A 24,798-nucleotide genomic window follows, 5' to 3' on the forward strand; every position below is an offset into this window, starting at 1 on the left:
AAAAACGGCGGAGTTAGCGCTATATGCGCCATGATGCAACCCAACATGTTCGCCACTGGCGGCTACGACCACCTTGTCCATCTTTGGACGCTCCCGGAGGACCGCCGACCGGTGTCTTCCGCCCCACTCGCAATCAAACATAACTCTGTCATCCAATCTCTGTTACCCATCCGAGATACCAGCAGCAAACTCGTGACTGCCAGCGCGGACTGCAGTGTCAACATCTATGATCTTTCCTCCGAGCGAGTGGTTAACATCCTCAAGCTGTCCAATTCGGTGTACCACGCTCACACTGCGATCTCGGAGTTCTGCACATTGTTTGAGGTTGGTCAGCACTTTCAGAAACACGAGCTCTCCTGACATGTTTACCTTTAGGTCGGCCACCGTGAGTTCCAGTTCGAAGTACGGGATCATCGTCTTGTGCCCAAAGTGCCTGTGGCTCGATTTGGGTATCCAAGTGCCAAGGTTCACGGCAGATTTGTACGAGGTGCGTTAACATGTCTTCGGGTATGCAGGAGGCGTACTGATATACATCTCACAGGCTCAGTCGAAGGCACCACTTTCGCGTCAGGCGGAGGTGAGAAGGATGGTTGCGTGCGCTTGTGGGATCTACGTCAAGCTGACAAAGTCATGCAATCGGTACGACAACCCGCTGTGTATATGCGCCTCCAGTCATTGAGTATCTCTAGATTCCCTGTCTACCTGGACGCAAGGTTATACAAGTCGCGTTCGGAGACGAACGGTGGGCGGCGTGCTCCGAAGACCACCACCTCGCGTACATTAGTCGCACAGGAGAGCTGATGGATTTGTGATACTGTTTTGTGGCCCATGTAACTTATACTGTAATCTATGTGCTCACTAGCTTTCGTTTCGACGACCCCTCATAATATGGCGATTCCGACGACCTCGGGCGTTCCTACATAGTTGCCTTTCCGGGAAAACAGGGAACGCCCGGGAAATCGCGTGGCGCTGGACGCTCGCGGCGCGAAGTCCGTACCGTCGCGCAGGACCGCCGACTCCTGCCATACATACGCTAGACTCTGCTCTCTCTCTCTCTCCTGGACCGGTCATGAACAGAGGGCATCGCAAGGAGGACGTCGAGAAGGCATATCAGATCCAGTCCAGGGCCGGCGCCATCGGCTTTGCGCAGTACGGCGCGGTAGGACTCGGGCTCGCCTCCATCGGGCACCATTTTTGGCCGTCATTCAGGTGCGTCTATGAGCAGCTTATACATCCACAATCAGACCGCGAATGGGTCCAACTTACTTCGCGCAGGCGACAGACACTGCCCTTCAAAGCGTTCCTCGTCACGATAGGTCCGTGAACGCGCCCCGCACCTCCCCGTCACTCTCAAGCTCATGCATATGCGCATAGTTTCGGTCTTCGGCCTCTGCATCCGCGCAGAGAACGCGCTTCAGACGTACGAGCAGGACCAACGTCTGCACGAAAGCGCCCTCCGACGCGAAGCCCGCATGGACCTCGCGCGACGCGGGCTCGTCGCGACCGAGACAGAAATCGCGAAGTGGAAGACGGAGCGCTCACAAATACTCGCAGCAGAGGCGGAAGCACGCGCCCGCGCACGGGCTGGGCAACCTACAACCGCAACCCCTGCATCATCACAGTAATTCCCGCCAGCCCAGCACACGGTGATATGTATATATGCGGCCTGCACTGAATATATAGAGGGGTGCAGTAAGTCTACAGGCGTTTTGCGGGAGCTCGTTTGTCAGGTAAAGATATGCGCGGACGATGACTAGCGACTAGGTATGGACGGGACGTTGAGCGATCGATAGCGGGTTGTCCGTAGGATAACTGACGGGGTACGAGGATACAATTGCTACAAGCCTGATCCGGGAGTGAGTAGTGCAGGAAAGAAACGATTCTGAGTTCATCGTCCGTACGGGTCGTACTCTTGTCCCTGCGGGATAGGAGGGGAGTAACCGCCGTTCAGCGGCGGAGGGCCGCTCGGCGGGAGATACTGAGGAGGTCTAGGCGGAGGACCAGGGTAGTAGACCTGGCCGGAGTTGGATGGCGAGAAGCTCGACGGCGGCTCGTACTGCAAGTGCGATGGCATGCTCGGCGGCGGGGGTGGGGGCGGCAATGCCTGGAACGCCGACTGCTGACTCTGATATCCCATCGGCGGCGGGGGGAGGCTGGGCCGCCGCTTCGGGGGTGTCGGCGTTTGGCCCTGCGTGTAATGAGACTGCGAAGGTGGCAGTGGAGGCGGGGGTCCAGGCAGTGCGAGCTGATGACCATTCTGTGGGTACGATGACTGCGGCTGAGTCTGCTGTGGCAAAGGCGGTGGGGGCGGAATAGACTGGTAAGCCATGGCCGAGGGAAGTGCTGGCGGATTCTGGGTGCCGTTGAAATACCCTTGCGAATTGGACGGAGGCATCGGAAGTGACGACTGCCTTCGGCCATTCTGCGAGAGTGATAGTGATAATTGCGGCTGAACCTGAGGCTGAGGTAACGGCCTTGAACCCGTTGAGTGCCCTCTAGAAGGACTTTCGTTGAGTGGCGGAGGCGGCGGGATATTGTCATGCGATGGAGAGGACGTTAAATGGCCGTTGGTATACTGTTGTTGTTCTGGGGGCGCTGATTGGGTGTGCGGAGGTACGGAGGGGGTAGACGGGGAATGTGGGTACTGTGGCTGCGGCGGGGCTGACGCGGGTGGCGGCGGATAGGAGGACATCGGCGGCGGGTTGTGAGGGAAGGAGGACGTTGGCAGATTTTGAGAGTACGAAGTTGAGGGCGGAGGGGTACTCTGAGAGAAAGACGATGAGGGGGGAAGGGGGGACCCCTGCTGTTGGTAGCTTGAAGGCGAGTGGTGGCCTTGCTGGTAGTACTGTCCTGTAGGCTGTGGATTCTGCGCTGGAGGGTAGTAGAGTGAGGATGAAGAGCCGAGAGGCGGAGGATACGAAGACGTAGGGGGCAGCTGGCCCGGTTGCACGAACCCCGAGGGCAGAGAAGAAAAGCTCGACGAGGGGGCACGAGGTGGGACAATCTGGCCGCCATATGGCGCTGGGGTCGTCGAAGGAGGTGGCAAAAACCCTGTCATTTGTTGCGAGACACTAGATGAGAGGGGCATGAAGCCCGACGGCGCGGATGTTGGCAACGGAACAAAGCCTGATGATGTTGGGGGCAAGCTAGCCCTCGGACGTCTCGGGTGTGGTTGTGGCGGTTGATAACCGGTCAGTGCGGGAGCCTGCTCGTACGCTGGCTGGTAGGGGTCTGGAAGTGGCGCTGAATCCGAGGTATAGAACTCGGACTGTCCCGTGTTGTATTGGTAGCTCCCTCCACCATCGGAATATGTAGGCTGATGCTGAGGCGGAAGCTGCCCATTTGCATATGGATCGGGGAAACCCAGAGATGAGACCGGTCGTGGCATATAGCTTCCCGTGCGTGGCTGAGAACGAATCCACGAAACTGAGTACACTGCACCGAGTATATGCGTATAGAACATACCGGAAAGCTCCGCCGCTTGTCCCTCACAGACTGCACTCCTAGCTCAGCGAAATCATTTGCAAGCCCATCCATAGATGAGCTATGTGGATGCGTGCTCTCGTACGGTGCGGCATAGATGTTAGGCCTGGTGTTGGGATCTCGAAAGGAGGGCGGGAGGTTTTCAGGACGGTGTCCCATGCTTGACACGCTGGGACGTGAGTGCACAGAGTGGTGGTCCAGATCACTGAGGGAGGAAGATGTGGAATCTCCTATGGGAATGAACGTCCCACTCCCGCCGTACTGACCGTTGGGCTTCGGATTGGCTTTCTTGACCGGGGGAGCTTCCTACATATCGGGTATTGAGATATGACTGGCTGGGCGTCGAAAACGCAAGGTACGTACGTTCAACCAGAAAGTCAGCTCGAGGTATACCTCTCCGCAGTACTTGTCTTTGTTCATGACCGTAAACCATTCTAGATGACAGTCAGCGATGCCAGCGACCACTGCGCCCTGTTGCACGCACCATCGGTCTCGCCCTTTGTCAACACTTCCGTCAGATCGACCTTGCTCTCTCCAATGAGATCCGGCTCGCGAGGATCCTCCGCGTAACACGCGACGGCCATGAACTTTCCACCTTTCACCTTCGGCGGGCCCTTCGCGTTCTTCGGTGGGGGTGGGGGCGGGGGTCCATCGCTTATTTCTGGGATGTGTGGGATGTCCTCCGTGTCCTCATACAGCTCGAAGCGGATCTCCTCGTCCCACTCGGGGTGCTGCCCGCCGCGCTTGATCGCCTTCGTGCGCCGCTTCTCTCCATTGAAGACGAGCTGGCAGTACGGGTCCTGTTTGCCTATGTGCCGCTTGTTCGGGAGGTTCCTCTAAGCGAGCGGACGCAAGGTGAGCGAGAGCGGGGCACGGCGGGGCGGGTGTACACACACCGCTTTGAGGATGACGACGATGAGGGTGCCGATGTGGCGACCGCTGGACATTGGTCGAGTGTGTGGGCGTGCAGGGCTCTCGCAGGGGGTCTAGGGCGGCGCGGACGGAGGGAGTGTGGTTGAGGTTCAGACTTTATTGCAAACGAACGTGAGCGCTCTGGGGAAGTGGCAGAATCCAGATCACTGCCCCAGTACGCGCCAAGCGCGGCTGTCATGCCATGATCTACGCGCTACTGTCCATTCCACTCCGCCTCTGCTCCATGCTCGATCTTTCTCCTCTTCACCGGCATCTCGACTGGCGGACAGCCCACACAAGTCCAAGAAGAGCTAGTATCACCACTTCCAATACCGAATTCCTTGTATGTTTGATTTTGGAGACGCCTCGGTCCGAACAAACCCTCGGACGTCATACAACACACTTCATGCACGTCGCTCCTGCCGCAGCCTCCTTGCCTCCGCAGTATGATATACATCGTACAGGAAACTTGATCACAGCCACCGCAGTATGAGCGCAGTGTGTTAATAATCACTGGCCGGGAGTATACGGCTTGCCATCCTTGAAGATGAGGTGCGGCTTGCGCTGCGCGAGGTCGAGCAGCATCTCGGCAAAGTAGCTGTTGGCCCAAGCGAACCAGGGGCGGGTGTACGACCCGTCGTAAATGCTGATCGACTCATGAATGAGGCCGAGGCCGTGCGTGTTCTATGTCATGACGCTGTCAGCGCACAATATCCTTGGCACAACGACGGAGGAGGACAAAGGGAGCACAATGCACTGCACGCTCGGAAAGCGCCGACGGAGAACAAGACTCTCATGGTCGCAGCTCAAACGGAGAAAGTGAATGCTCACGTTGGCGATGAGGTACAGCGACCGCGTGATGTCCTCGTCATCGTCGGTTCCAAAGATGGCGGAAATCTGGGACATCGGCCTGGCATGGTACACGTTCGTCAGTCTATCGAGAAGCATACCTCACATTGAATGGGAATGACCGACCATGGGTTCCACGCATCGACATGCGGGCCGCTACATAACAAGAGCTTTAACCCCGGTGCGTGCCGAGAAAGATATAATGTTGTCCTACCCAATTCCGCTGAAGTTCTTGCCCGCGGCGAAATAGGGATTCTTCCGTGATAGGAGCAGATTCCGAGTCGCCACGTATGCCGGGTGGGTTTTATTGAGGAACCCAAGATAAGGTAGGGAAAGCAACGACTATCCAATGCCGTTAGTCTCCGGCAGAGTTTTCTGAGTGACATTGCATGCTTACCGGGACGTTCGCATCGTCCATGACATAGCGTCCACCGAAGCCTTAAGCAGACGAATCAGGATTTTATCCACGATAACTACGTGAGTGTTACACTCACCATTCGTTTCATACGCGAAGATGTTGTTGACGATCTACTCCGGCCAATTGGTAGGTGAGAAATGGAGCGTTGTACAAGGGAACGGAGTCCTGACCGTAGTCTCCCAAATAGCGTTCTTGATAGTGGTGCTGTAGTTCCGTGCGAGCTGGCTGATGTTCTTAGCCTGCTTCGTAGCTTCAAGGACTTCCGCAAGATTTGTGAGCTCCACACTCAGCATAGCGTTGGCAGGAACCAAAAACGCTTTGGAAGGTCCAGTCAACATACGCTCGTACGCTCAAACACTGCGTGGGCCAAGACGCGTACCGAACGTGCTGAGATCGTCTGAGGGCCTGTGATGAGTGCCAACGAGGCCAGAATACAGCCTGGGTTCGCCATTTCCAGCATTGTTCACAGCAGGGGAAAGCGCCCCGTTCCCGCCCGTCCAGTTGTAGAACGACACGAGGTTATAGTCTTCGTCGAAGCTAGACTGAGATTGCTCCCAGATGACGTTGAAGATTTGGTCGACAGCCGCGAACCCTGGGAAGTGAGCAGGGTCAATCAGCGTTCTGGGATCCGGCGGCTGACGCGCACAGTTGTTGTTCATGAAGGACGCGTCTTTAGTAGCTTGGAAGTAGGAGCGCGAGAGCTTCAGGAAGCCGCATAGCGAATCGATCTCGTACTGCGGGAGTGAAATTCAGTAATTTCTTTGGGCAGTAGGCTACCGCGGTGAACGCACTTTGCACTCGAAGACGGTCTGGTTATCTACGGGTCTTCGTCATGTAGTTAGTACAAGTATCGAACCATTCAATGCCCCCGTAACTTACGGGTTAACCGTGACGCCATCGGCCCAGTCGTTGTGAGAGGGTGCAAGGCCACTCTCCGGTGGCGGCTGGAAAGCACCGCAATACGGGTACTGCGAAACGTAGCGAGCTTCGTTGTTGATGACCGCTTTAACCAAAGTTGCTAGCTCTTTGTCTGTGGACAGCAGCGTGTGGTAATGGGCGAACTAGGATGACGTTAGGGCATGAGTCACAGTAAAAGCGGGCATCTTACCTGGTTCGCTGTATCGCGCAGCCATTGAGCACTACGAGAAAGCGCGGGTCATTAATGGCCGCACAATCGAGAAGCGAAAGGATCGCATACGTGATGTCCTATGTCAAGTTTGTACTTTCAGCGTGCATATATTGTGCTGTCAACGTCTGCTGCACGTACCCCGGTAATGATGAATGCCAGGTTTTCGGTCTGCAGGGAGAAGAACCCTCAGGACGATCAATGTGCAAAGAAGCACTAAGGCCTACCTCGTTGAAGTACTTCACGGTTGTATCTGTCATATATCTCATCTATATATTGACCATGGGACGCATTCGATAAATACGCACCTAGGGTGTTCGGGAACGTGTTCTCAAAGAGACGCGCCAAGTCCGGGTCCTTGAGACGACTTTTCATGTCGCTGATGACTTTCTGCACCCGGTAGTTGTATGAGGTCGCTGGGATTGACGTTCCACGCCTTCTACACCGCGCACCTCTACGGCTGTACTGTTGAACGTGCGACATGCTGGGTCGGGCCTCATATACGGCAAGGCCAACGGGCCCGCTGAAGGGTTCCCCTGTGGACTCTACAACAGGCAAAACATCAGCTCCCTCATCTTCCAGTCCTCGAGGACGTGTCCCACCTGAGAATATGTCGTGAAGTCCGGGCATTGCGCCGTCGCTCCCAGCAGAGCCGACACGCCAACCGCCGCAGTCACCAAAGGTGCAAAGCCGAGCTTCATCCTAACAACGTTCCAAGCAGATTGCGCCGCGTGTCCTAGCGTATCGCGCACTCCAGATAGTAGAAGGCGAGAGTCAAAGGCGGGCAGCGTCGACGTCCAGGAGGCTCTTAAAAGCGCATCTGCGACCGGGGCCGTCGGGACCCCCGCGTGCCCGTCAGCCAATTGCTCGAGCACGGCGGACCGGAATAGAGGCACCCATCAACGTATTGCGTACGCGCCGCACCTGCTCGTCGCTCACGAGGACAGCGCAATAGGAGAGAAGCGGCCCAGCTGACCGGGGTGCCGTGGTCGAAGGTGTCAGCGACGAAGCCGCCGCGCGCTATCAGAACGCGCGGGGCGCGTCGGCGCGTCGCGCCTGCCTCACGTGGGGCATGCACCATGCACCTCCGCGGTCACAGCGCGGACGTAGCTCGCCGTTGCGCAGACGCAGATCGCGTATGTGACGGCAGCATACGAGGTTCGATTTATACAATACAGTACACGATCACTAGGGTAGAGCATAGATACACAGCGGCCAGACTCAGCCTCGACCACACCGGTTCAACAGACATGATGGATAGTATAGAAACGAGGGACATTCGCAATTCAAGACCGGTGGTAAGATAGACAGCCGAAGACACCAAGGAAAGGCTAGCTATCGCAGTTGGTCAGCATGAGTTCAAGTTTGGAATCGAATTACGGAGCCTCACCTGAGGACATTAAGCAGCCGGGGTTGACGGCACGGAGTGGTAGACAGTGTGCGCATCCGTGCTCGCCGGGCTGAGCTGAGCAGATAGCCTATGGGCCTCCACGTCCTTTGCCTCCTCCAGATTCAGGGCTGCAGGGACTTGGCCCGAAGCAACAGGGCTGAACTCAGCCTTGGTAGGCGTAGACGCTCCGCTCTTGACGGCATCGCTGGACGCGTTGTCCGGCGTAGGCACTTCAGAGTGCGCCTTGGAACCTGGAAGGGTTGCCGTCGACGCGAGATCGTCTGCCCCCGCTGTCTTCGATCCGGGTAGAGATAGTGTGGACGCCACATCGTCCGGCGCGGACGCAGGGGGAGTCTTCGTAGTGGCAAGCGTGGCCTCTTCCGTCTCCTCAGTGGTCGCGACGCTTCCCTCCAACTCCTCCTGGTTGTCCTGAGCAGACTGCTTCTCCCCGTCTTCTTGCGCCCCTGAAAACCCGTCTTCGAAGACTTCTTCGTTCTCCGTGCTCAACCCGCCCGTCCTGAGACTTCCCGACCTCCATAGCCCCTGTCTCCTAATTCCGCCTGGGCTGGATGTGCCAACAGCGAGTGCAACGTTGGCACTCCAGCCGCTGACAGTGCTGTCCCAGCTTCCGCGGCGGGAACTCCTCGGTCGCAGCGCACGAACGCTAGCATCGACATCATGGTCGTTGTATGTGTAGCGTCCTTCTTCAGCCCCCTCTTCGAGTTCGTTCATCATGAAGTGGCTGGTGCTATCGGTGAGGCCCGCCACATGACTCCAGTGAGATACGGAGTCGTCTGCAATCGAGCCTCTCCCAGCCCCAGCAGTCGCGCCCATGCGTGCTCCCGGCATCCCGAACGCGGACGAAGCGAGCGTAAGCATTGAAGCATCGTCAGGGGGAGGGGAAGACGGGCGAGGGTTGTTGCGCGGATGATGGGTTGTGTACAGTGGCGCAGTGAGTGTGGCGCCACGCGGATCTCCCGCGCCAGAGTTCCCAGAGGACGGACGCGAAGGGTTCGTGGGGGATGGGGGAGGAATGGCAGAGAAAGTGATAGAGCCGGAAGAGGGGCCCGATGAATGTGTCCGGATATGGGGAGGAATACGATGTCCCGTGGTGTTTGGGGTCGGTGGGGCCTGCGCAATGTGAGCCATGCCACCCGTAAGATCGATGCTCAGCAAAGTCGTGGGCTTCGTGCTTGCTGTCATGCTGCGGAATGTGCGGGAATGCGACAGGTAGGATGACGAGGAGCGCGATGGAGAAGGGGAAGGTGGCGAGCTAGGGGGAAGGGGCCGCACCGACGCATCTTCGTCCGCCTCGAAGTAGCTTGCCGGAGAGTATGTCGAGTCGCGCGCAAGTGACGAGTGTCGGCCATCCTCCGAGTCGCTCGTGTAGGATCCACTGTCTGCACCGTCGGTCGTCTCGTTCAGCGAGATCGCGCCACCACGCGAGCCCGAAAGACGACTGTGACTACCGTTCTGCCTTGAATTGTTGTTACTGCGAGTGCGTGATTGGATCGTGAGGGGTGGGGGCATAGGGGCGGAGATGCGACGATGTTGCTTGTCCTTCCCGGTACGCACAGGGACCGTGTTGAAGCGTTGCGATTCAGAAGCCCGACGTGCCCGGACGGTACCTGCAAGCTTGCGCTGGAACCAGTTGATAATTGGCTTACTTCCGCGACGCGAGACCTTCTTCACAGGGTCCTGAGAAGGGGGTACAACTGCAGGCTTGGTAGACATGGTAGAGGGAGTGTTAGAGAGCTTGGAATCCTTCTTCGACTTAACGGTCGACGCCGGAGTGGTCGTCGGATGCTGTTGAGGCGCTGGCTGGGCCTTGCCCTTTTGCAGGCCCTGAGAAGTAGACATCTTCGTAGGAGGAGATGCGAGGTTGGACTGTTGGGGAGAGAGCGGGGTGGCCATTGGGTGGTGGTGGGGGAGGGAGAGAAGGTGTTATCGTTGCTGCAGGGCAAAGCCAACGCGTGCAGCAACGCAATATCCTCCCCCTGTGGCGGTGCTCATCCGCACGTGGAACTCGCTCAAGCCATTATGGGCGCCTCCGGATCGCCTCTCTGATCCTCAACTTTCAACACCAATACTGCGTTCCGTGTACACTGCGCGGGATGAGCCTGAAGGTTTTCAAGTATATAATGCTCGGGCCCTTGATTACCCAGGATTTACCCTGACTGATGTCACACAGGTTGATAAGCTTCTAGCAAGGACCCACGCGATCGAAGCCTGCGCAGCGCTACGGATGCAATGTATATTTCCAAAGAGATTTAGCGTAGTTCGTGGCCATGGCAGCTCAACGCTAAGGGATGCGACGCATGTGCTCAGCCGGGTGATACGGTGACACTTCAACATCAGCTCAATAGACGGCCCACTTATATGGGAGACGTCACTCCGAGCCCACTCGGCACATCCAATCCCTCATTCGACAGTATTGCTTCAGTCCAACAACAGGCGAGTTGTTTCCGTGCATTCACTCCAATTCCATTTGGTCAACACATGCACGGGCTTGCAGGAATGTGGCTATTATCGACGACAAGCATGACTCTCGAGCTCCGCTACTTCAACGACGTAAAGGAGGTGAACGGCCGATACGCCATCCTCTCTCACGTCTGGGAGCAGCCAGAACAATCGTTCCAAGAGATCCGCCAGCTACAATATGAAGGCGCATCGCTCCACGACCCGCGGATATGCGACAAGATTCTGGGGGCCATAAACGCAGCTAGACTTCTTGGCTTTTACTGGATCTGGATCGACACTTGTTGTATCGACAAAACGAGTAGCGCAGGGCTCGAAGAGGCGATCAACTCCATGTTCAGGTGGTACGCGCAGGCCGGGGTATGTATCGCGTACCTCGCAGACGTCCCGAGTGACTGCACTGTCGACGAGCCACGTTCCGCGTTCCGTTGGAGTAACTGGTTCAGGCGCGGATGGACGCTCCAGGAGCTCATTGCGCCACAAGTTCTCGTCTTCATGTCGTCGGATTGGACCCCCTTAGGCACGAAGGCTGCACTGTGCTACCTGCTGGAGGAGATCACGAGTATTGACGCAGCCATCTTGACGTTTCGCCGGCCTCTGCAACAAGTCAGCGTCGCAAATCGGATGTCCTGGACGTCCGGACGCACGACTTCCCGGGTCGAGGACGAGGCGTACTCTCTTATGGGTATCTTTGACATCACGATGTCCACCATCTACGGTGAGGGACGGGAGGCGTTTCGGCGGTTGCAAGAGGAGATCATGAAGCGCAATCCTGACCACACACTCTTCGCCTGGGGCAGAGTGATGCTTGGCACCGAAACTCCAATGACGCCTCTGGTACATAGGCGAAATTCCACAAGTTCCTTATTTGCGCCCTCTCCAAGCGCGTTCTGGCACTCTGCGTGTCTGGCTTCTATCTCTCTGGGTGCCGTCGCCGAGCTCGTTCGTGAGCAGTTCACCATCAACGGTGTTGACCATCAGGTACGTCTCCCGTTAATCAATCATGCATGATCCGCGTGTTCACCATATCCAGACCGTCTGCGAACATAGAGTCACCAGCTACGGGATTCGATGCGACTTCATCATCGTCGAAGGCAACCCATTCACACTGGCCCTCCTTCCGTGTAAGAGCCAGGCGGGCGAATGCGTCGCTCTCATCCTATGGCGCCGGGCACATCCAACGAGTGGTCTTTCCCAATTCTCCGTCGGCGTTACATCCCATGAAGTATCCGATCCGCCAGGCTATCGATTACTTTTCATCGGTCCCTCGACTATAGAACTCCTTCGTCGGATCGGATGGGCACCTATGACAAACAGTCTCGAGCAACCCTCAGCTTTCTCAACTCCCAGACACTCGGGAAACAGTATGTCAGAAGGACTATCCAGGGCGTCGACTGCGATCGCATACGGGTCGCTCACAACGGTTTACATCGCCGACGTCCAAGCCCCCTCCGAGCTAAACGTCTTCGCGCACCTCTCTGCCACAGAGCCAGATGCGTTCTTCATCCCTAGCTGGCTCAAACCCACCCTCGCAGCCCACTTCGGCTTCGATATGGAGTCCAAAGAGACTTGGTCTTCGGGGCGTGCAAGACCCCCGAAGTCGTACAGATTTATACACCGCAGCACGCGCGAACGATTCGTGCTCCATCTCGGCCGGTGCAACGATTCCCTGCTTTGCGCCCACGTCTCCATCAGACCGGCCTCTCCTCAGGATCGCACCCGAGACTACGCCGACGGTGTTCCCTACAATCCGTCGAGTATTTCGCCGCTGCCAACGCCGTGCCCGAACTACGACCCGACGTTTTCTACCGTCTACCACGTAAATTCCTGGCCAAACGGGTCGCTCAGCTTCGGGAACTCGCGTCGCACTGTCACGCTGACTGCTACGCGCTGGCCGCACGACCATTCCTACTGCCTCGAAGTCCGGCTGGGGGGCAGAGTATACGCGGATCTTCGCCAGCGCCAGCGTTCTCGTCCTTCCTCCGATCTGCAAGCGCAACTCGAGCACTCCGGATGAGGCACGGGCGCCTCGCGCCCCTCGTCGATGATGGCGGCGCCGTCCTCGACGGGTCCTTACTACACCTTCCCCGAGGGTTGGAACGGGGCGGCTGGTGTTGTCCTTCCGGAGCCCGACGCGTTCTTCAGCAGCCCGTTCGAGTATCCGCAATGGGTTACGGGGACGCCTGCTCGGGCCGCCTTCCACTCCCTGCAGATCCCGAGCCAAGTCAACGTGGAGCACACTCCGTTCACCTCCCTCCAACTTCAGGCTAGGTCTGGTTACATAGATTTACGAAGGTCTCCTGCTGATGTCAGGGAAATCCACGAGGCTGGGCATTCATATTCCCCCGGGGAAGACGCTTCTCATTCGCTGTAAGACCTCCCCAGTACGAATTTACAGCTCGAGCCGCCTCCCTCATGATATGCCCTACCTGATTCTTCCCTTTGCACTTACTGAATCATCATTTCTTTTGCCATCTAGGCCCTTTGATGAGAGTACTAAATGAGCATAATCGAACGCGGGCTCGTCCCCGAACATTGCAGATACAACGGCATGGCCCGATGATAGTTGTAGGAGGATCAGAATGTGACCACCTTTTTCTTTTTCGCTGCTAGTGGTGCCTCCCCATACGCCTTCACTACGCCAGAGTGCACGCCAACCCTTGCGTCTAGACGCCTTTTTGTGCGCTCTTCCGCCTTTTGAGCCTCATCGACCTCGGCATTGACGCGTTTGAACGTGTGGAAGTCGTCCTCGTCTGCGCCTGCCTCCCGTCCGGTTCCTAGAAGCACGGTGGTCGCAGCGACCTCTGCGCACAACAATTAGGATTGTAAGCTTCCTCACTGTGGGGGTGGGACACGAACCTTTCTTTCTCAAGGGGCAATCTTTGGCAAGATGGCTGGTCTCCTTGCAGAGTTTGCAGCAGCCACCATTCGGGTACACGCCCTTTGACTGGTTCTTGGGGCACGTAGAGGCTAGGTGACCTCTCCCTGAACAGACGAAGCAGGATGCGAACGGGAGAGGATTCGCGGGATCGACAAGTTCGGGACATCTTGACAAGCCATGTCTCCTGGAGCCACACCTAGAAGCGGTTTAAGTCATACGGTTGCTCTGAACAAGCGCTACGGAGATCTTCAGGCGGCTTACCGGTAACAGATCCCCACTGCGTCGCGCCCTGACGGAGCTCTGCTCTGTCCTTGCTCGCCCTCAAGTGCATCGGAGGCCAGCGAATTTGTACAGTCCCTCGCGGTGTGACCCTTCTCTCTGCACGCGAAACAGGTCGTGTCGACATTTCGGTCCTGAATGCGCTTGAGTCTGCGGTCCTCAGATGCCTGTTTGCGGTCTTGAGCCTATATTAGACTCTGCCTAACTGAGCAGTAGCAACGCTGTGACACACCTTTAGCGTTCCGCTTTTCGAGCTTCTTAGCATTTTTGGCTCTCTTTGCAGCCTTCTTCCTCTTCTCCGCCGCTTTCTCCGCCGCCTTCTCCGCCGCCTGTGACGACGATTCTCCCTCTCCCCCTTCTCCAGCTACACCGCCATCTTCACTCGAAGGCTTAGGAGGCTTCGGCTTCCTCCCCCTTATTCTTTTCTTCTTTTTCGGTGGCTCCGCAGATGCATCCCCCTCCGCCGCCGCGGAGTCGTTTACAGAAGCAGAGACAGTGGTAGGCGCAGTAGAAGCAGCAGCAGGGGCGACAGCAGGAGTAGCAGCAGGGGTAGCAGGAGCAGTTTGAGGTTCTGGCTCTGGGTCGTTATTAAAGCCGGCCTCGACGTAAGTCCGCTTGCGTGCGAAGTTTGTGTATCTGGTCATGGTACGAGAGACAACCAGACCAGTTCGTCGGACCAAGATGCAGTAGAGTGGCAAGTAGCTTGACAAAATCTGAGAGAAGATGCGAAGCACTCGGAGAGCGCCGTCCCTGAGTACTGTTCCCGAAGAGGAGTGATCGGAAGGCGATGGCTTCGTGCCACTACGCCTCGCGTAACAAGCGCTCATCTACCCTGCTTGACCTGACTCTGCCTCGTACCACACTCATCTGGACTATCATTTTGCTCCGCTTATAGAGCTGCTATATATCATATCGTGCAAGTGGATCTCCGTCTCCTTCTGTGATGTTCGTGCGCAAGTTACAGCCCCTTCGCTACCCTGCAGTCCCTCGGAATGACGGCTTGCGCCCGCGCACGACGAGATCTGCGCTTCGCCTTCGACACATTCGCCCCGCTCCCTATGTCACGATCTCCGACCCTAATCACCCTTCCGCACCGTCAAATGTATCCCTTGCGCATCCCAAGGACCCTTCGAACCAGGCTGGGCCGAGTCAAAGCTCCTCATCGTTCACCCTCCATCCTCCCCCAACATCTCCATCACCTCCAACACCAGACGCTCCCAGTGCACAAACAGACTCGGTAAATGCCGCGGAAACAACCCCGAATACTTCCGCGGACACCTCAGTACCTGCAAGATATGTTCACCCTCCAATTGACCCCGGAGCGCAACTCCCACTCCCTCACGCCCCGCCGCCATATCACATCAATCCGCCATTCAACACGCATCGTTTCTTCTCGGAGCTCGAGCGATCCTTCCCCACGCCTATCGCGCTCAACCTTATGCGCGTGACGCGTGCGCTCTTAGTCGATCGAATAGGACGGGTGAAGCGCGATGCTCTAACAGTGCAGGATCTTGAAAGCGTGAGTGATATCTGTCCGCTGTCGAATGATCTCATATTGAAGCACGGTTGACGCTCCACAGCAAGCCTACTTGTTCAGGGCCGCCTTGTCGGAGCTGCGTACCGAGATTGGCGTCTTGACTAGGAACGAGACTGCTGCCATGCGATCGGCGACCTCTGCCCTAAGACGCGAGGTGGACGCGTTAGACGGGCGAATGAAGGAAGGAATCGCGCAATTAAAGCATGAGTAAATCATCGTGCCCCGATCCAATGTGTGAATACTGGACCTAATGACGCATATAGAATCCAGATGGACGTCGACAGCCGGAAGAACGAGTCCAAAGATGACCTGAAGAACATCGACTTGCAAATCGAGGTCGGTGGCTTCGCCATTCCTATTTCTGCTCTGCTGAAATCATATGTCGCCAATGCAGGAAGTCCTGAGTAAAGCACTTGTCACGATCGGTGAACTCAAGACGCAGGTCGAAGAGTCGCGCTGGGAGAAGATGCGAGCGGCAGTCGGTAAGTGCCTGCCCCACCCGTCCAGCCCCCAATAATTAAACCGCGTCCGCATCACAGCTGCACTGGGAGCTCTATCCCTCATCCTCATTGTCTCCATGGAGATCTACGTCGTTAAGCCCAAACCGCCGAAGGCAGCAGGAAGCGGACCGCAACCCGAATTCATGCCTCCAGGTGGTGGTCCGCTACCATGGGTCACTTAGACGGTGGCGGTCACCCCAAGATGTATGCGCCGGAATACCTTCTTTGCAACCTAACGCTTAATGACCAGGCCCGCCACCAGCAGGACAGGTAGACCTCACGGAATATAGAAGGACTCACGACGTCCTCGATTAGTGCATCATCTCTGCTTTGCTGGACATAGTGGAACCACATCTTGCCTTCGTCTTTCACGGAGAATTCTATCCATACATTGCGGTAATCATATCCTAGACCACTAGTACATACCATCGAAGAACGTAGACCAACCCAACTAGTGTTACAAACAAATCACTGCACCTCCAACTTCTCCAGTTTATCTGCAAGTGCGTCCGCCCCCGCGTCCTTCTTTTCGTCCTCCTTGGCGTCGGGCGCAGCAGCCCAGTTGGGGTTCTCGGGCGAATGGGACCCCGACGCCGTCTTCTTTGCTGCCGCGGGCGCGGGAGCATCTCCTTCACCCGCTTCGCCTTCGTCTTCATCGTCCCAGTTGTCCTTCACCTTGGGTTCATCGTGCTTCTCCTTCCGCTTCTCCTTCCTCTTCTCGTTCTTCTTCTGCGCTTTGGTCAGGCCCACCTTAGAGGCTGGGGGCACCGCAGCCGCGGGCTTGGGCGTCCAGCCGATGACATGCCCCTTGGGCAGGCTGGTCGCGTCCATCTGTGCCTGACGCGTGCCGCGGAACCGGCGAACATCCTCCTGGGGCGTGTACCCCGGCCTGATCTTGAGCTGCTTGCGCACGCTGTGGGGAAAACGCGCGAGACACGCGGCGGTGACATAGATCGGAGCGTAAGTCAGAGAGTGGCACAGCAAGCGTGATCACAGAAACAGCGCGAGAGAAGAGAAATCGTGAGACGAGCGCGCGCGCACGAGTGGGAAACTAGACGTACGTCCCGTCAGGCCTGCGGGTTTCGGGGATGACGCGCTCGAGGGTGCGCGGGTCGACCGCAATACCAGCCACGGTGGTCTCAGGGACGATCGGAGGTTTGGACATGGTGTTAGAGCGGAGGATCGAGTGATATAAAGCGCAGAGTGTCAGAGGCTGTAGTAACGCGTACACAAGGCCTAGCAAGCGGTGGAGAGAAGGTGAGGTCGTGAGGTCGATTGGGCACAGAGAGCGCAAGACGAGCAAGAGTGAGCCGGGAGCGATCAGGGCAGCGCGCTCTCCAGGGCTTCTCCAGATTAGACGCCCACAGATTATCTTTGCGAGCCCTGGCGCTTACAGCCGCCCACAACTTCTCTTCAGCCACAACGACGCCCTTGCTTCAGTCCCTCTGTCCGACGTGCTCTTCCCTCTGAGAAAGCGGCCCAATATCCTACATATAACTGCCAGAGACGCCCTCGTAATCCTGCTTGATTCTCATTCGACTGCAGCATGCGTTACGCCGTCCTCGTTACCGGACCAGCCGGAGCGGGCAAGTCCACCTTCTGCAACGGCCTCATGACCCATCTCCAAACCGCAAAACGCTCTGGTCATCTTGTGAACTTGGACCCTGCAGCAAACACCGGGGCGTTCGAATACGAGCCCTCAATTGATATCCGAGACCTCATAAGTCTCGACGACGTCATGGAGCACCTCGGGTACGGGCCGAATGGTGGCTTGGTGTATTGTTTCGAGTGCGTTCATCTCCCTGCTCCCCACCGCGCATGACATGCGGAATAAGGTATCATAGGTTTGTATGGAAACTTACGCACGACGGCATTGCTAGGTATCTCTTGCAGAACATGGACTGGCTTGACGAAGAGCTCGGAGGGTTCGAGGATGAATACCTGATTATTGATTGTCCAGGTAAGTCACGCCGTCTGTCCACATGTATCCGGGGCGCGTACAAACGTGTGAGCAGGTCAGATTGAACTATACACACACCATCCATTCCTGCCTACTCTTGTACGACATCTGCAAAGACTGGGCATCCGGACATGTGCGACCTACTTGATTGAATCGCAATTCATGGAAGACAAATACAAGTTCTTCAGGTCGGTTCTTCCGAAATATATACAGAAATAATCAGATGAAACTAACCGGTAATTTTGCGACTGTGCTTTCCTGTACACAGCGGGGTTCTCAGCGCGATGTCTGCAATGGTCAACTTGGAGGTTTCTTGGGTAAATATCATGTCGAAGATGGATCTCGTTACCAGTAATTCCGAAGACAGAGGAAGTGGCCGCAACGGCATTCGGGCGAAGAAGGACATCGCCAGGTGAGTCTCTTCGTGCACGGCCGCAGCTACTACATCCGGCGTTCTGCATATGCCGTTGCACAGCAAATATGCTGTCGACAATCACAGTCCTCATGAGCCCTTGCCCTCAAGCACAAATCGCGCAGAGGCACTGTATCTTCATGTAGATATGGGCCGCGGTTCTCCACTCCGCCGAGCCGCGCCACGTTAGCCCCTATTACCGCCCACCGCCACCATGACTTGCATTCCTCGATTACCGGGAATGCCGAGACGAATATGTCAAGCTCACACTCCGCTCGCGCCTGTTCACAGATACCTCGAACCGGATCCTATGTTGCTCATCTCGGCGCCCGGTAGCCGTGATGAACGGACGGAGCGGGACTCAAAATTCCATTCGCTCAACCAGGCGATTGTCCAGTTGGTCAGTTGATGTACACTCATTCTTCCCTTTTCTGTGTACTCATCTATCCACATATTCGACCCTGACTGGACGTGCCATGTTTTCCGCCGCTTGCTTCTGCTCTACTGCCACCCCCGTTCCCATGTGCACCGCTTCGCGGTAATGCGTCTCGGCGCCCGCACAGATCGAGGACCATCCGCTAGTCAAGTTTCTGCCGCTCGACCTCACAAACCCCGACTCGATCGAGACCGTGCTGAGCCACATCGACTTCGTAATGCAGTACGGAGAAGACGAGGAGCCCAAGGAGGTACGTCGCATCCGACATCTACAGCTCTACGCTCCATGTGGACGCAACGGCCATGCTACTCTTGTGTTGCATTCACCGAATTAACACATATTTCTGCAGCCCGCGGACTTGGACGAGGGCGACTTCGCAGACTTGGAGTAGTTTGTGGGCGCAGCCGCACGTCCTGGGAGCGGGCAGCCTGCAGCCTGCATTCTCATGATTGCGACCGCTCCTCGTGTACCCATATCTCGCGGTCTTCGTCCGCGCCTATAGCCTCGATCTTCGCCGCCCAAACGGATGCTATACTCGCCTGCCGAACCCACCGCTGTATCATATCCAGTCATTCGCCTTTCCCACGGGCGTCTATCCACACTGTAGCCGTAATCCCAGGTCTCGAACACCTGCACGGGCGTAACCAGAAGTTCCAGAAGACTTTTCTCTGCGTGAAAACTCCGCCACTAACAAAGGAAATATCTGTCCGATAAACGATGAAACCGTGTATCCGGGCGCAATGCCTTGTGGACTCGAGGAGATAGAAGGGAGTCAGCCTCAAGCCTCGCCAGCGGAACGCGACACGTAGGGCAGTCGTAGACCCCCGTAAGTTCCCGCGCAAAGTTTGACCCCAGCTCTCCCAGTCAACACGTTCCTTGACACCGCACGGGCGGGGATCTGCGTCCTGCGCACTCCCCCCTGCGGCGCAAGAACGGAGTACGCACAGCTCTAGGCGGCGGTGACTCTGAGTCGGACGTGTTCCGCAGCCTTGACTTGCGTTGCATTTTTGCGGGCAACAACCAAATGCCCGTGAGCGGGCGTCCCGAGCTACCGCACGGGGCGCACATCGCGCTCTCCGACGTCTGGCTGACTACACCTCCGCTGCAGGCGTACTTGGAGTCAGGCGTACGCAGCGGATGACAATGCACGACGACGCCCGGCCAGTCGGGCGCACTGTACCACAAGCATCTACTTGTGTGGTGTATCCATCCGCCAGTAGTGGCGGTGGCCGTGCACGCCGTGCAGGGTCCGACGTCGACGCTTGACATGATCGTGCTGGTGGTTTGACTGAACATTGCTGATGCGCTGCGCATGTGAATGCAGCTGCGACGGAACGCGCGGGGGCGGGCTCTTCGGTAGCCGTCTGAGTTAGGAAACTAAGATGGAGTGGCGCACCGGCGGTGCGCAGGCTGCACTTTGGCTATTGGCCTCATGAGAGTCACCTTCACTTCGGCCACGGTGGACAGGCCGAGCGGGATTGATGCGCTAACATTCGGCCGACAGTGAGCACTTGCACGCATTAAGGACTGAGAGGATCTCCGGGGGCGGGAGTTGCCCCTGTGGCATATAGCTTTTTGTGGCTTCAGGCCTCGAGGCTGGAGAACGAAGGGACGGATGCGCTTAATGTTGGCTTTATGGGCGGTTCTTGACTAGGGAAAGTTTGTGTGGAGACCTGAGTGAGGCCGAGTCATATCGTCCTGGTAGGAGCTGCCAATCACATACAGCGTATCTGTCTTCTACGGGATTATACGACAGATTTCTCAGCACTCTGGCCGTCCCCGACACTTCGGTCCAAACCTAGTACCATCGTCTGACGTACAAGCTTTCAGAGTTCAATCAATGGCGCCGAGAAACACGAGGATATCGAGTGGGCACGCCGGTATCTCAGCTCTTCGCCCGCCAGCTATCTCAGAAAGTAGCGATCGTCGTCCTCTCGTTCCCATGGCCAGCCCGCTCAACGCAAGGATAGCACGATAGTACAGTTCTGTACGGGTGTATAAACTCCATGATGACGCCAAACCCTCCACATCGCCGCCGCCGCCTGCAGTTCGCGAAACGCGCACCCGATCATGGCACCAGTGCATCCGATCCGTCCGGCTCCCCCACCTCCAACTCTACTAACGGCGGCGCTGGACGCGCCGATAAGATATACCCAGTATGTATAGCCCGCGGAGCCACAGCTGCAGATTGAGTTCTGCCCAGGGGCTGCGGTGTGCGTGCCCTCCACGGTCCCTGCTCCACGAAGCGCCGCACTAGAGATAGAGTTCTGACTTCCGCCGTGGCCTGCTGAGCAGGCGCTTCGGAGACCCGCAAAGTGTTCGGCCGATGTGACTTCGCGGACCACAGACCACAGGACGGAGAGGCGGCGTCATCCGCATCCGTCTGCAGGGAACAGCGAACACGCACGCACCGCGTGTGCAGCACGCAAGTGCGGGAGAACGCCCCCGGGGGCATCGACGACGGCGTACCACAAGGTATTACACCTAGTCCACAGCGCTCGGAGCTCGGGACGGACAGCGTGCCCACGAGCGCGCCACGTCGTATGTACACCGCTGCGAACGCGCCGGGATCGCGTCATGCCATGCCACGGTCCCCCCCAGCTGGCGCCTTCGCGTGCTTCTGCGGCCCGCTTCGCTGTCGTGTGCACCTAATGGCGGATCCACGGCCGTCGCTTCGCGTATGCGCACACGGACGATCGAGGGGTGCATCCTGGGCGAGAAGCTGGAGCGCGTAAGTACTGGGGGCGAAATGAATGCGGGGTAGGCGTTTTGCTGTTCCTGTGCACGAGTCTCGCTCGATCGGTTCGCAGGCGGTGGGTGTCCATGAAGGCACGGAAGAGTGGGGGCTTGCGTATGGGGGGACAGGAACGCACCTCTGGCGCTTTAGAGGAGGACGTAAGGATACACCCCGACACGCTGCAGACGGGGCGGCGGAGCCTGTGCGCCCGCGTGAGGCGGCCGCTGACCTGGTCTGCCTGCTGCGGTCTTGAGAGCATGGTATGTCGCATGAGTATAGAAAATGTGGCCAGGAGGCTCACATATTCCGACGACTCTCCGGTTGGAGAGCTGTAGCCTAAGAGAGGCACAGGGTTTAGCACAACCTTCTCATGATATCGGGGTGGCACGAACCTTCGCGCGAACCCGATAGCTACGCGCGCCGAGCACGCTGGCAGCCGTACAAGCTTCACGAAGAAGCCCGCGCGTCCATCACGCGCAGGCCCAGGGACAGCGTTGCGCGCGCGGCTTGTATGGTATCGGCTCCGCGGGAGGCTCATGGAGCCAGACCGGCTAGCACAGAGGCGGCAGCCCAGATCCTCGTCCGCGGAAGCGCCGTCGAGTTCCTGGGCTTCGATGCGGGAACGTGGCCGACCATCTCTGGGGTTTGCCACAGAGAACTTTCAGGGAAGGGCTTCCGGCGGTGGCGAGGTACGCCGCGTACATACAGCGCGCCCCCGCATATGTCGGACTGCGCCAACGCGTGCGAGCGTGGTGAGAAGTGCTTTTCGAGGGTTCAAGCTTCAAGGTGCGCGGCTGCGCCATGGACGATCCCGTACAAAGGCCGAGATGGGCAAGCGTCCCGGCGGGCGGCCTTAGAGACGACACGTTGGTGATATGTTCCAAGTATGTGCAGAAACAGGATAACGACGAGAGCATGGGTCGCAACGGGCGTATGTTTCTGTTTTGAGGTGTATCGCGGCCACAAAGCGCTCTTGCGGTTGACAGTGACAGACTAGGATGGGCCGCACCACGTTGCCTACACGAGGCCCGAGACGCAGCGGAGATCGCACGGGAGGTATCGAGGGCCACAGATCTCAATATCTAGAGTTGCGTGCGAAGTAGTGCGGCGCAAGCGTCCAGGGCAATCAGCATCCAGGACGAGGGTATTGAGATGGGCGTACTAGCGGTTCGAACAGAAATTGAGCTCCTCTTGGGCGCCACCTAGGCGCGTGGGGGCAGCCCCAGAGTGTGTGCGCGCGGACGGAGCGAAGCAACGGTCGGGCTATAATTGCGGCTCAGCGCTCAGCAGGCACATCGTCGAGTGATAGGCACGCCGAAAATTGAGCATGCGCTGTTGCATGATTGCTGTGGGCCGGGGTCGCGGGGACGGTCGCCGTCGAGCAGTGAAGATGCCGGGGGCGGCGGGTGGAGCGGGTCCTGGAGAGGAGAGATGGCGCACAGAAGGCGGGGGTGGGATCCGGGGGTGCCCTGCACGCAAACGCGTGGACTGCGAGGACTGGGGACGCACCTTCGCTCTATCGTGGATGCGGGGAAAATGGGTGTGAGAATGGCACACAACGGCGGGTCGGGGTGGACGGAACGAGCTAGCGCAGAGGGCGCGCGAGAGTTTGGTGCATGAGCGGGCGTGATTTCTTCGGGGCGCGCGAGCCTCGTGGGAGGGCTGTTGGAGGGTTGTGCGGCCGCGCAGCAGGAGGCGGGTGAAGAATCGAGGAGGACGGGCGACGGGAGGGGGCGACGTGAAACGAATACAGCTCGCGCGGCCGGAAGGGTGCAGCTGGCGCGCGCTGGTGGTTAGCGCGCACAGCTCGCAGAGTCAACGGCATGTTATTCGCGCGGCGGCAGCACGGCCTGGGACAAAAGCACAAGGCGGGGATGCTCGAGCTGTGTTTGCACCGCCAGCTGCAGCCCGACGGCGGAGGCCAAAGACGCCCGGCGGCAGATCCAAGGCAGATCGTAAGCAGCCCCGATCTCGATCACAAAGGGCTCGATGACGTTACCCCTTCACATCCCCTTTCACACCGAGCCCGCCAAAAAGTTGTGGATCGCCACTCCGCCCGCTTTCCACTCCCGTATATAATCCCCCCCTTCAGGTACCCTTCCCTCCTCCCAACCCCCATCGCACTCACCACCCCCACCACACTCACACAACCTCGCATCCAACCTCGCAATGGCCACCTACTACGTGCAACCCGGGTACCAGCGCCCCCGCGCCTACTCCCAGTCTTACGGCCATGCGCCGCAACAGATTGTCTACACCCACTCGAACCAGTCCCACCATAGCTCGCCCCAGCGCCGGGCTACCGCGTACCCCCACCACTCCGGCGCGTACTACGCAGCGCCCCAGTACGTGGCCCCCACCTACCACCACGACTCCGGGCGCCATCACCACCAGGGCCACGCTCGCGCTGGCTCCGGCGGCGTGTACTACACCTCCTCGGCCCCTTCCCACTCGCGCCATAGCCCCTCGTCTGGCCAGCGTCGTTCGGCGTCGCACAGTCGTCACCACCGCTCTCAGTCGGTCCCGCGGACTGTCCAGGTAGTCGACGCCCGCCGCCCCCACCACACCAGGGTAAGCTACACCGTGCTTTCAGCGGGAGACGCGCGAACTAACAGGTTTGACATTTTTCAGAGCTCGAGCCGTCTCCGCCAGTCTCCTCCGCACCAGGCCCACCACTCTCGTCCCGTCGGCGAGCCTCTCAGCGAGCGCATCCGCCGCATGTTTGGCTTCGGGCACTCCTCCTCCCGGCCCCATAACCGCGACTACGTCGATGCCCGCAGCGGCCGCACCGTCGACTGGCGCGGTCGCCCCATCTACCGCGTCTGAGCGCGTTCACCACCCCCGACGCGTCCACTCGACGCGTTGCGGATCACGGACTCACCCCGGACTTGCCTGATCCGCCTGGCGCGCGGTCGGTTAACTCTAATATCCTATGTCGCGCGGTGCAGCTCCATCACGCACGTCCTCCGCGAGGCGTGCACCGCCGCGCGTCTCACACCCTCCTTTGTTCATTTTTTATCCCTTTCGGCGCCGGCATCCAGTTTGGCGTCCGGACTATCGTTATGTCTTCCTAGTCTGCTTTGTTTCGAGTCCCCTGCCCCATAGTCGTCTGCTCTGCATCGTTGTTTACTGTATCGTCCTTCACATATGCCCCGCCCAGACCACGGACTCCATGCGACTAGTGTATCGGTATTGTGTACTATAGTTCTTACCATGCCGCGCCTCACGACCGCTCTCACGTCACCCACGTTGCTGCTTGTGATAATGCTTTCGGCCCCCTTTCATCCGTTCTTGTCCTCTAATGACCGTTTTGTACTGGTACGAACGTCCCGGACATGCTGCGCAATATATCACCTGAAATCCTACCTCGTCTGACGCCTGCCTCATCACCTCGCGGGAA

General features: G+C 57.9%; 11 protein-coding genes across 11 annotated transcripts; 6 read left to right on the forward strand and 5 right to left on the reverse strand.

Moving 5' to 3' along the window:
- Window positions 1-45: 45 nt before the first annotated feature.
- TRAVEDRAFT_35192 (uncharacterized protein) lies at window positions 46-812 on the forward strand (the record flags this gene model as incomplete). Its single annotated transcript, XM_008036726.1, has 4 exons — window positions 46-324; window positions 376-487; window positions 542-639; window positions 690-812. 4 exons carry the CDS (start codon window positions 46-48, stop codon window positions 810-812), a joined length of 612 nt encoding a protein of 203 aa, XP_008034917.1.
- A 257-nt stretch (window positions 813-1,069) lies between these two features.
- Window positions 1,070-1,568, forward strand: TRAVEDRAFT_85302 (uncharacterized protein; the record flags this gene model as incomplete). Its single annotated transcript, XM_008037397.1, has 3 exons — window positions 1,070-1,209; window positions 1,276-1,316; window positions 1,375-1,568. Coding segments are annotated over 3 exons (375 nt in total), but the record flags the coding sequence as incomplete, so codon positions are not given.
- Window positions 1,569-1,782: 214 nt separating this feature from the next.
- On the reverse strand, window positions 1,783-4,430 carry TRAVEDRAFT_70018 (uncharacterized protein; the record flags this gene model as incomplete). The annotated part of the gene is made up of 5 exons (XM_008037398.1): window positions 1,783-3,406; window positions 3,466-3,789; window positions 3,847-3,917; window positions 3,968-4,319; window positions 4,380-4,430. The coding sequence occupies 5 exons, from the start codon at window positions 4,428-4,430 to the stop codon at window positions 1,889-1,891; spliced, it is 2,316 nt and encodes a 771-aa protein (XP_008035589.1). The 3' UTR covers window positions 1,783-1,888.
- Window positions 4,431-4,905: 475 nt separating this feature from the next.
- On the reverse strand, window positions 4,906-7,489 carry TRAVEDRAFT_115416 (uncharacterized protein; the record flags this gene model as incomplete). The annotated part of the gene is made up of 18 exons (XM_008037399.1): window positions 4,906-5,079; window positions 5,227-5,305; window positions 5,371-5,400; window positions 5,459-5,586; window positions 5,642-5,682; window positions 5,739-5,772; window positions 5,833-5,978; window positions 6,042-6,254; window positions 6,309-6,396; window positions 6,454-6,487; window positions 6,542-6,723; window positions 6,771-6,801; window positions 6,861-6,868; window positions 6,930-6,959; window positions 7,016-7,041; window positions 7,097-7,178; window positions 7,241-7,333; window positions 7,391-7,489. The coding sequence occupies 18 exons, from the start codon at window positions 7,487-7,489 to the stop codon at window positions 4,906-4,908; spliced, it is 1,518 nt and encodes a 505-aa protein (XP_008035590.1).
- A 444-nt stretch (window positions 7,490-7,933) lies between these two features.
- Window positions 7,934-10,080, reverse strand: TRAVEDRAFT_143799 (uncharacterized protein). The gene is made up of 2 exons (XM_008037400.1): window positions 8,179-10,080; window positions 7,934-8,123 (listed from the first exon to the last, which is right to left on the reverse strand). Exon 1 carries the CDS (start codon window positions 10,036-10,038, stop codon window positions 8,188-8,190), a length of 1,851 nt encoding a protein of 616 aa, XP_008035591.1. The 5' UTR covers window positions 10,039-10,080; the 3' UTR covers window positions 7,934-8,123; window positions 8,179-8,187.
- A 639-nt stretch (window positions 10,081-10,719) lies between these two features.
- TRAVEDRAFT_70021 (HET-domain-containing protein) lies at window positions 10,720-12,673 on the forward strand (the record flags this gene model as incomplete). Its single annotated transcript, XM_008037401.1, has 2 exons — window positions 10,720-11,637; window positions 11,690-12,673. 2 exons carry the CDS (start codon window positions 10,720-10,722, stop codon window positions 12,671-12,673), a joined length of 1,902 nt encoding a protein of 633 aa, XP_008035592.1.
- Window positions 12,674-13,155: 482 nt separating this feature from the next.
- Window positions 13,156-14,460, reverse strand: TRAVEDRAFT_63366 (uncharacterized protein; the record flags this gene model as incomplete). Its single annotated transcript, XM_008037402.1, has 4 exons — window positions 13,156-13,460; window positions 13,516-13,733; window positions 13,799-13,994; window positions 14,049-14,460. 4 exons carry the CDS (start codon window positions 14,458-14,460, stop codon window positions 13,234-13,236), a joined length of 1,053 nt encoding a protein of 350 aa, XP_008035593.1. The 3' UTR covers window positions 13,156-13,233.
- A 299-nt stretch (window positions 14,461-14,759) lies between these two features.
- Window positions 14,760-16,035, forward strand: TRAVEDRAFT_116349 (uncharacterized protein; the record flags this gene model as incomplete). Its single annotated transcript, XM_008037403.1, has 5 exons — window positions 14,760-15,335; window positions 15,397-15,560; window positions 15,617-15,689; window positions 15,748-15,835; window positions 15,893-16,035. 5 exons carry the CDS (start codon window positions 14,760-14,762, stop codon window positions 16,033-16,035), a joined length of 1,044 nt encoding a protein of 347 aa, XP_008035594.1.
- A 589-nt stretch (window positions 16,036-16,624) lies between these two features.
- Window positions 16,625-17,018, reverse strand: TRAVEDRAFT_94504 (uncharacterized protein; the record flags this gene model as incomplete). The annotated part of the gene is made up of 2 exons (XM_008037404.1): window positions 16,625-16,766; window positions 16,915-17,018. Coding segments are annotated over 2 exons (246 nt in total), but the record flags the coding sequence as incomplete, so codon positions are not given.
- Window positions 17,019-17,375: 357 nt separating this feature from the next.
- TRAVEDRAFT_163219 (uncharacterized protein) lies at window positions 17,376-19,270 on the forward strand. Its single transcript, XM_008037405.1, has 7 exons — window positions 17,376-17,641; window positions 17,734-17,813; window positions 17,869-18,001; window positions 18,082-18,225; window positions 18,517-18,625; window positions 18,789-18,911; window positions 19,011-19,270. Exons 1-7 carry the CDS (start codon window positions 17,400-17,402, stop codon window positions 19,050-19,052), a joined length of 873 nt encoding a protein of 290 aa, XP_008035596.1. The 5' UTR covers window positions 17,376-17,399; the 3' UTR covers window positions 19,053-19,270.
- A 4,297-nt stretch (window positions 19,271-23,567) lies between these two features.
- Window positions 23,568-24,745, forward strand: TRAVEDRAFT_63369 (uncharacterized protein; the record flags this gene model as incomplete). Its single annotated transcript, XM_008037406.1, has 2 exons — window positions 23,568-23,969; window positions 24,030-24,745. 2 exons carry the CDS (start codon window positions 23,568-23,570, stop codon window positions 24,222-24,224), a joined length of 597 nt encoding a protein of 198 aa, XP_008035597.1. The 3' UTR covers window positions 24,225-24,745.
- Window positions 24,746-24,798: the final 53 nt, after the last annotated feature.

Source organism: Trametes versicolor (genome assembly GCF_000271585.1).
Source record: "Trametes versicolor FP-101664 SS1 unplaced genomic scaffold TRAVEscaffold_3, whole genome shotgun sequence".
NCBI classification, from domain to species: Eukaryota; Fungi; Basidiomycota; class Agaricomycetes; order Polyporales; family Polyporaceae; genus Trametes; species Trametes versicolor.

Excerpts from the sequence above, each read along its gene's own strand:
- TRAVEDRAFT_163219 (XM_008037405.1), top strand. The coding sequence starts at position 17,400 with ATGCGTTACGCCGTCCTCGTTACCGGACCAGCCGGAGCGGGCAAGTCC. Across the intron at positions 18,626-18,788 it reads ACCAGGCGATTGTCCAGTTG|ATCGAGGACCATCCGCTAGT; the intron begins GTCAGTTGATGT and ends GCGCCCGCACAG. Across the intron at positions 18,912-19,010 it reads AAGACGAGGAGCCCAAGGAG|CCCGCGGACTTGGACGAGGG; the intron begins GTACGTCGCATC and ends ATATTTCTGCAG.
- TRAVEDRAFT_143799 (XM_008037400.1), bottom strand. The coding sequence starts at position 10,038 with ATGTCTACTTCTCAGGGCCTGCAAAAGGGCAAGGCCCAGCCAGCGCCT.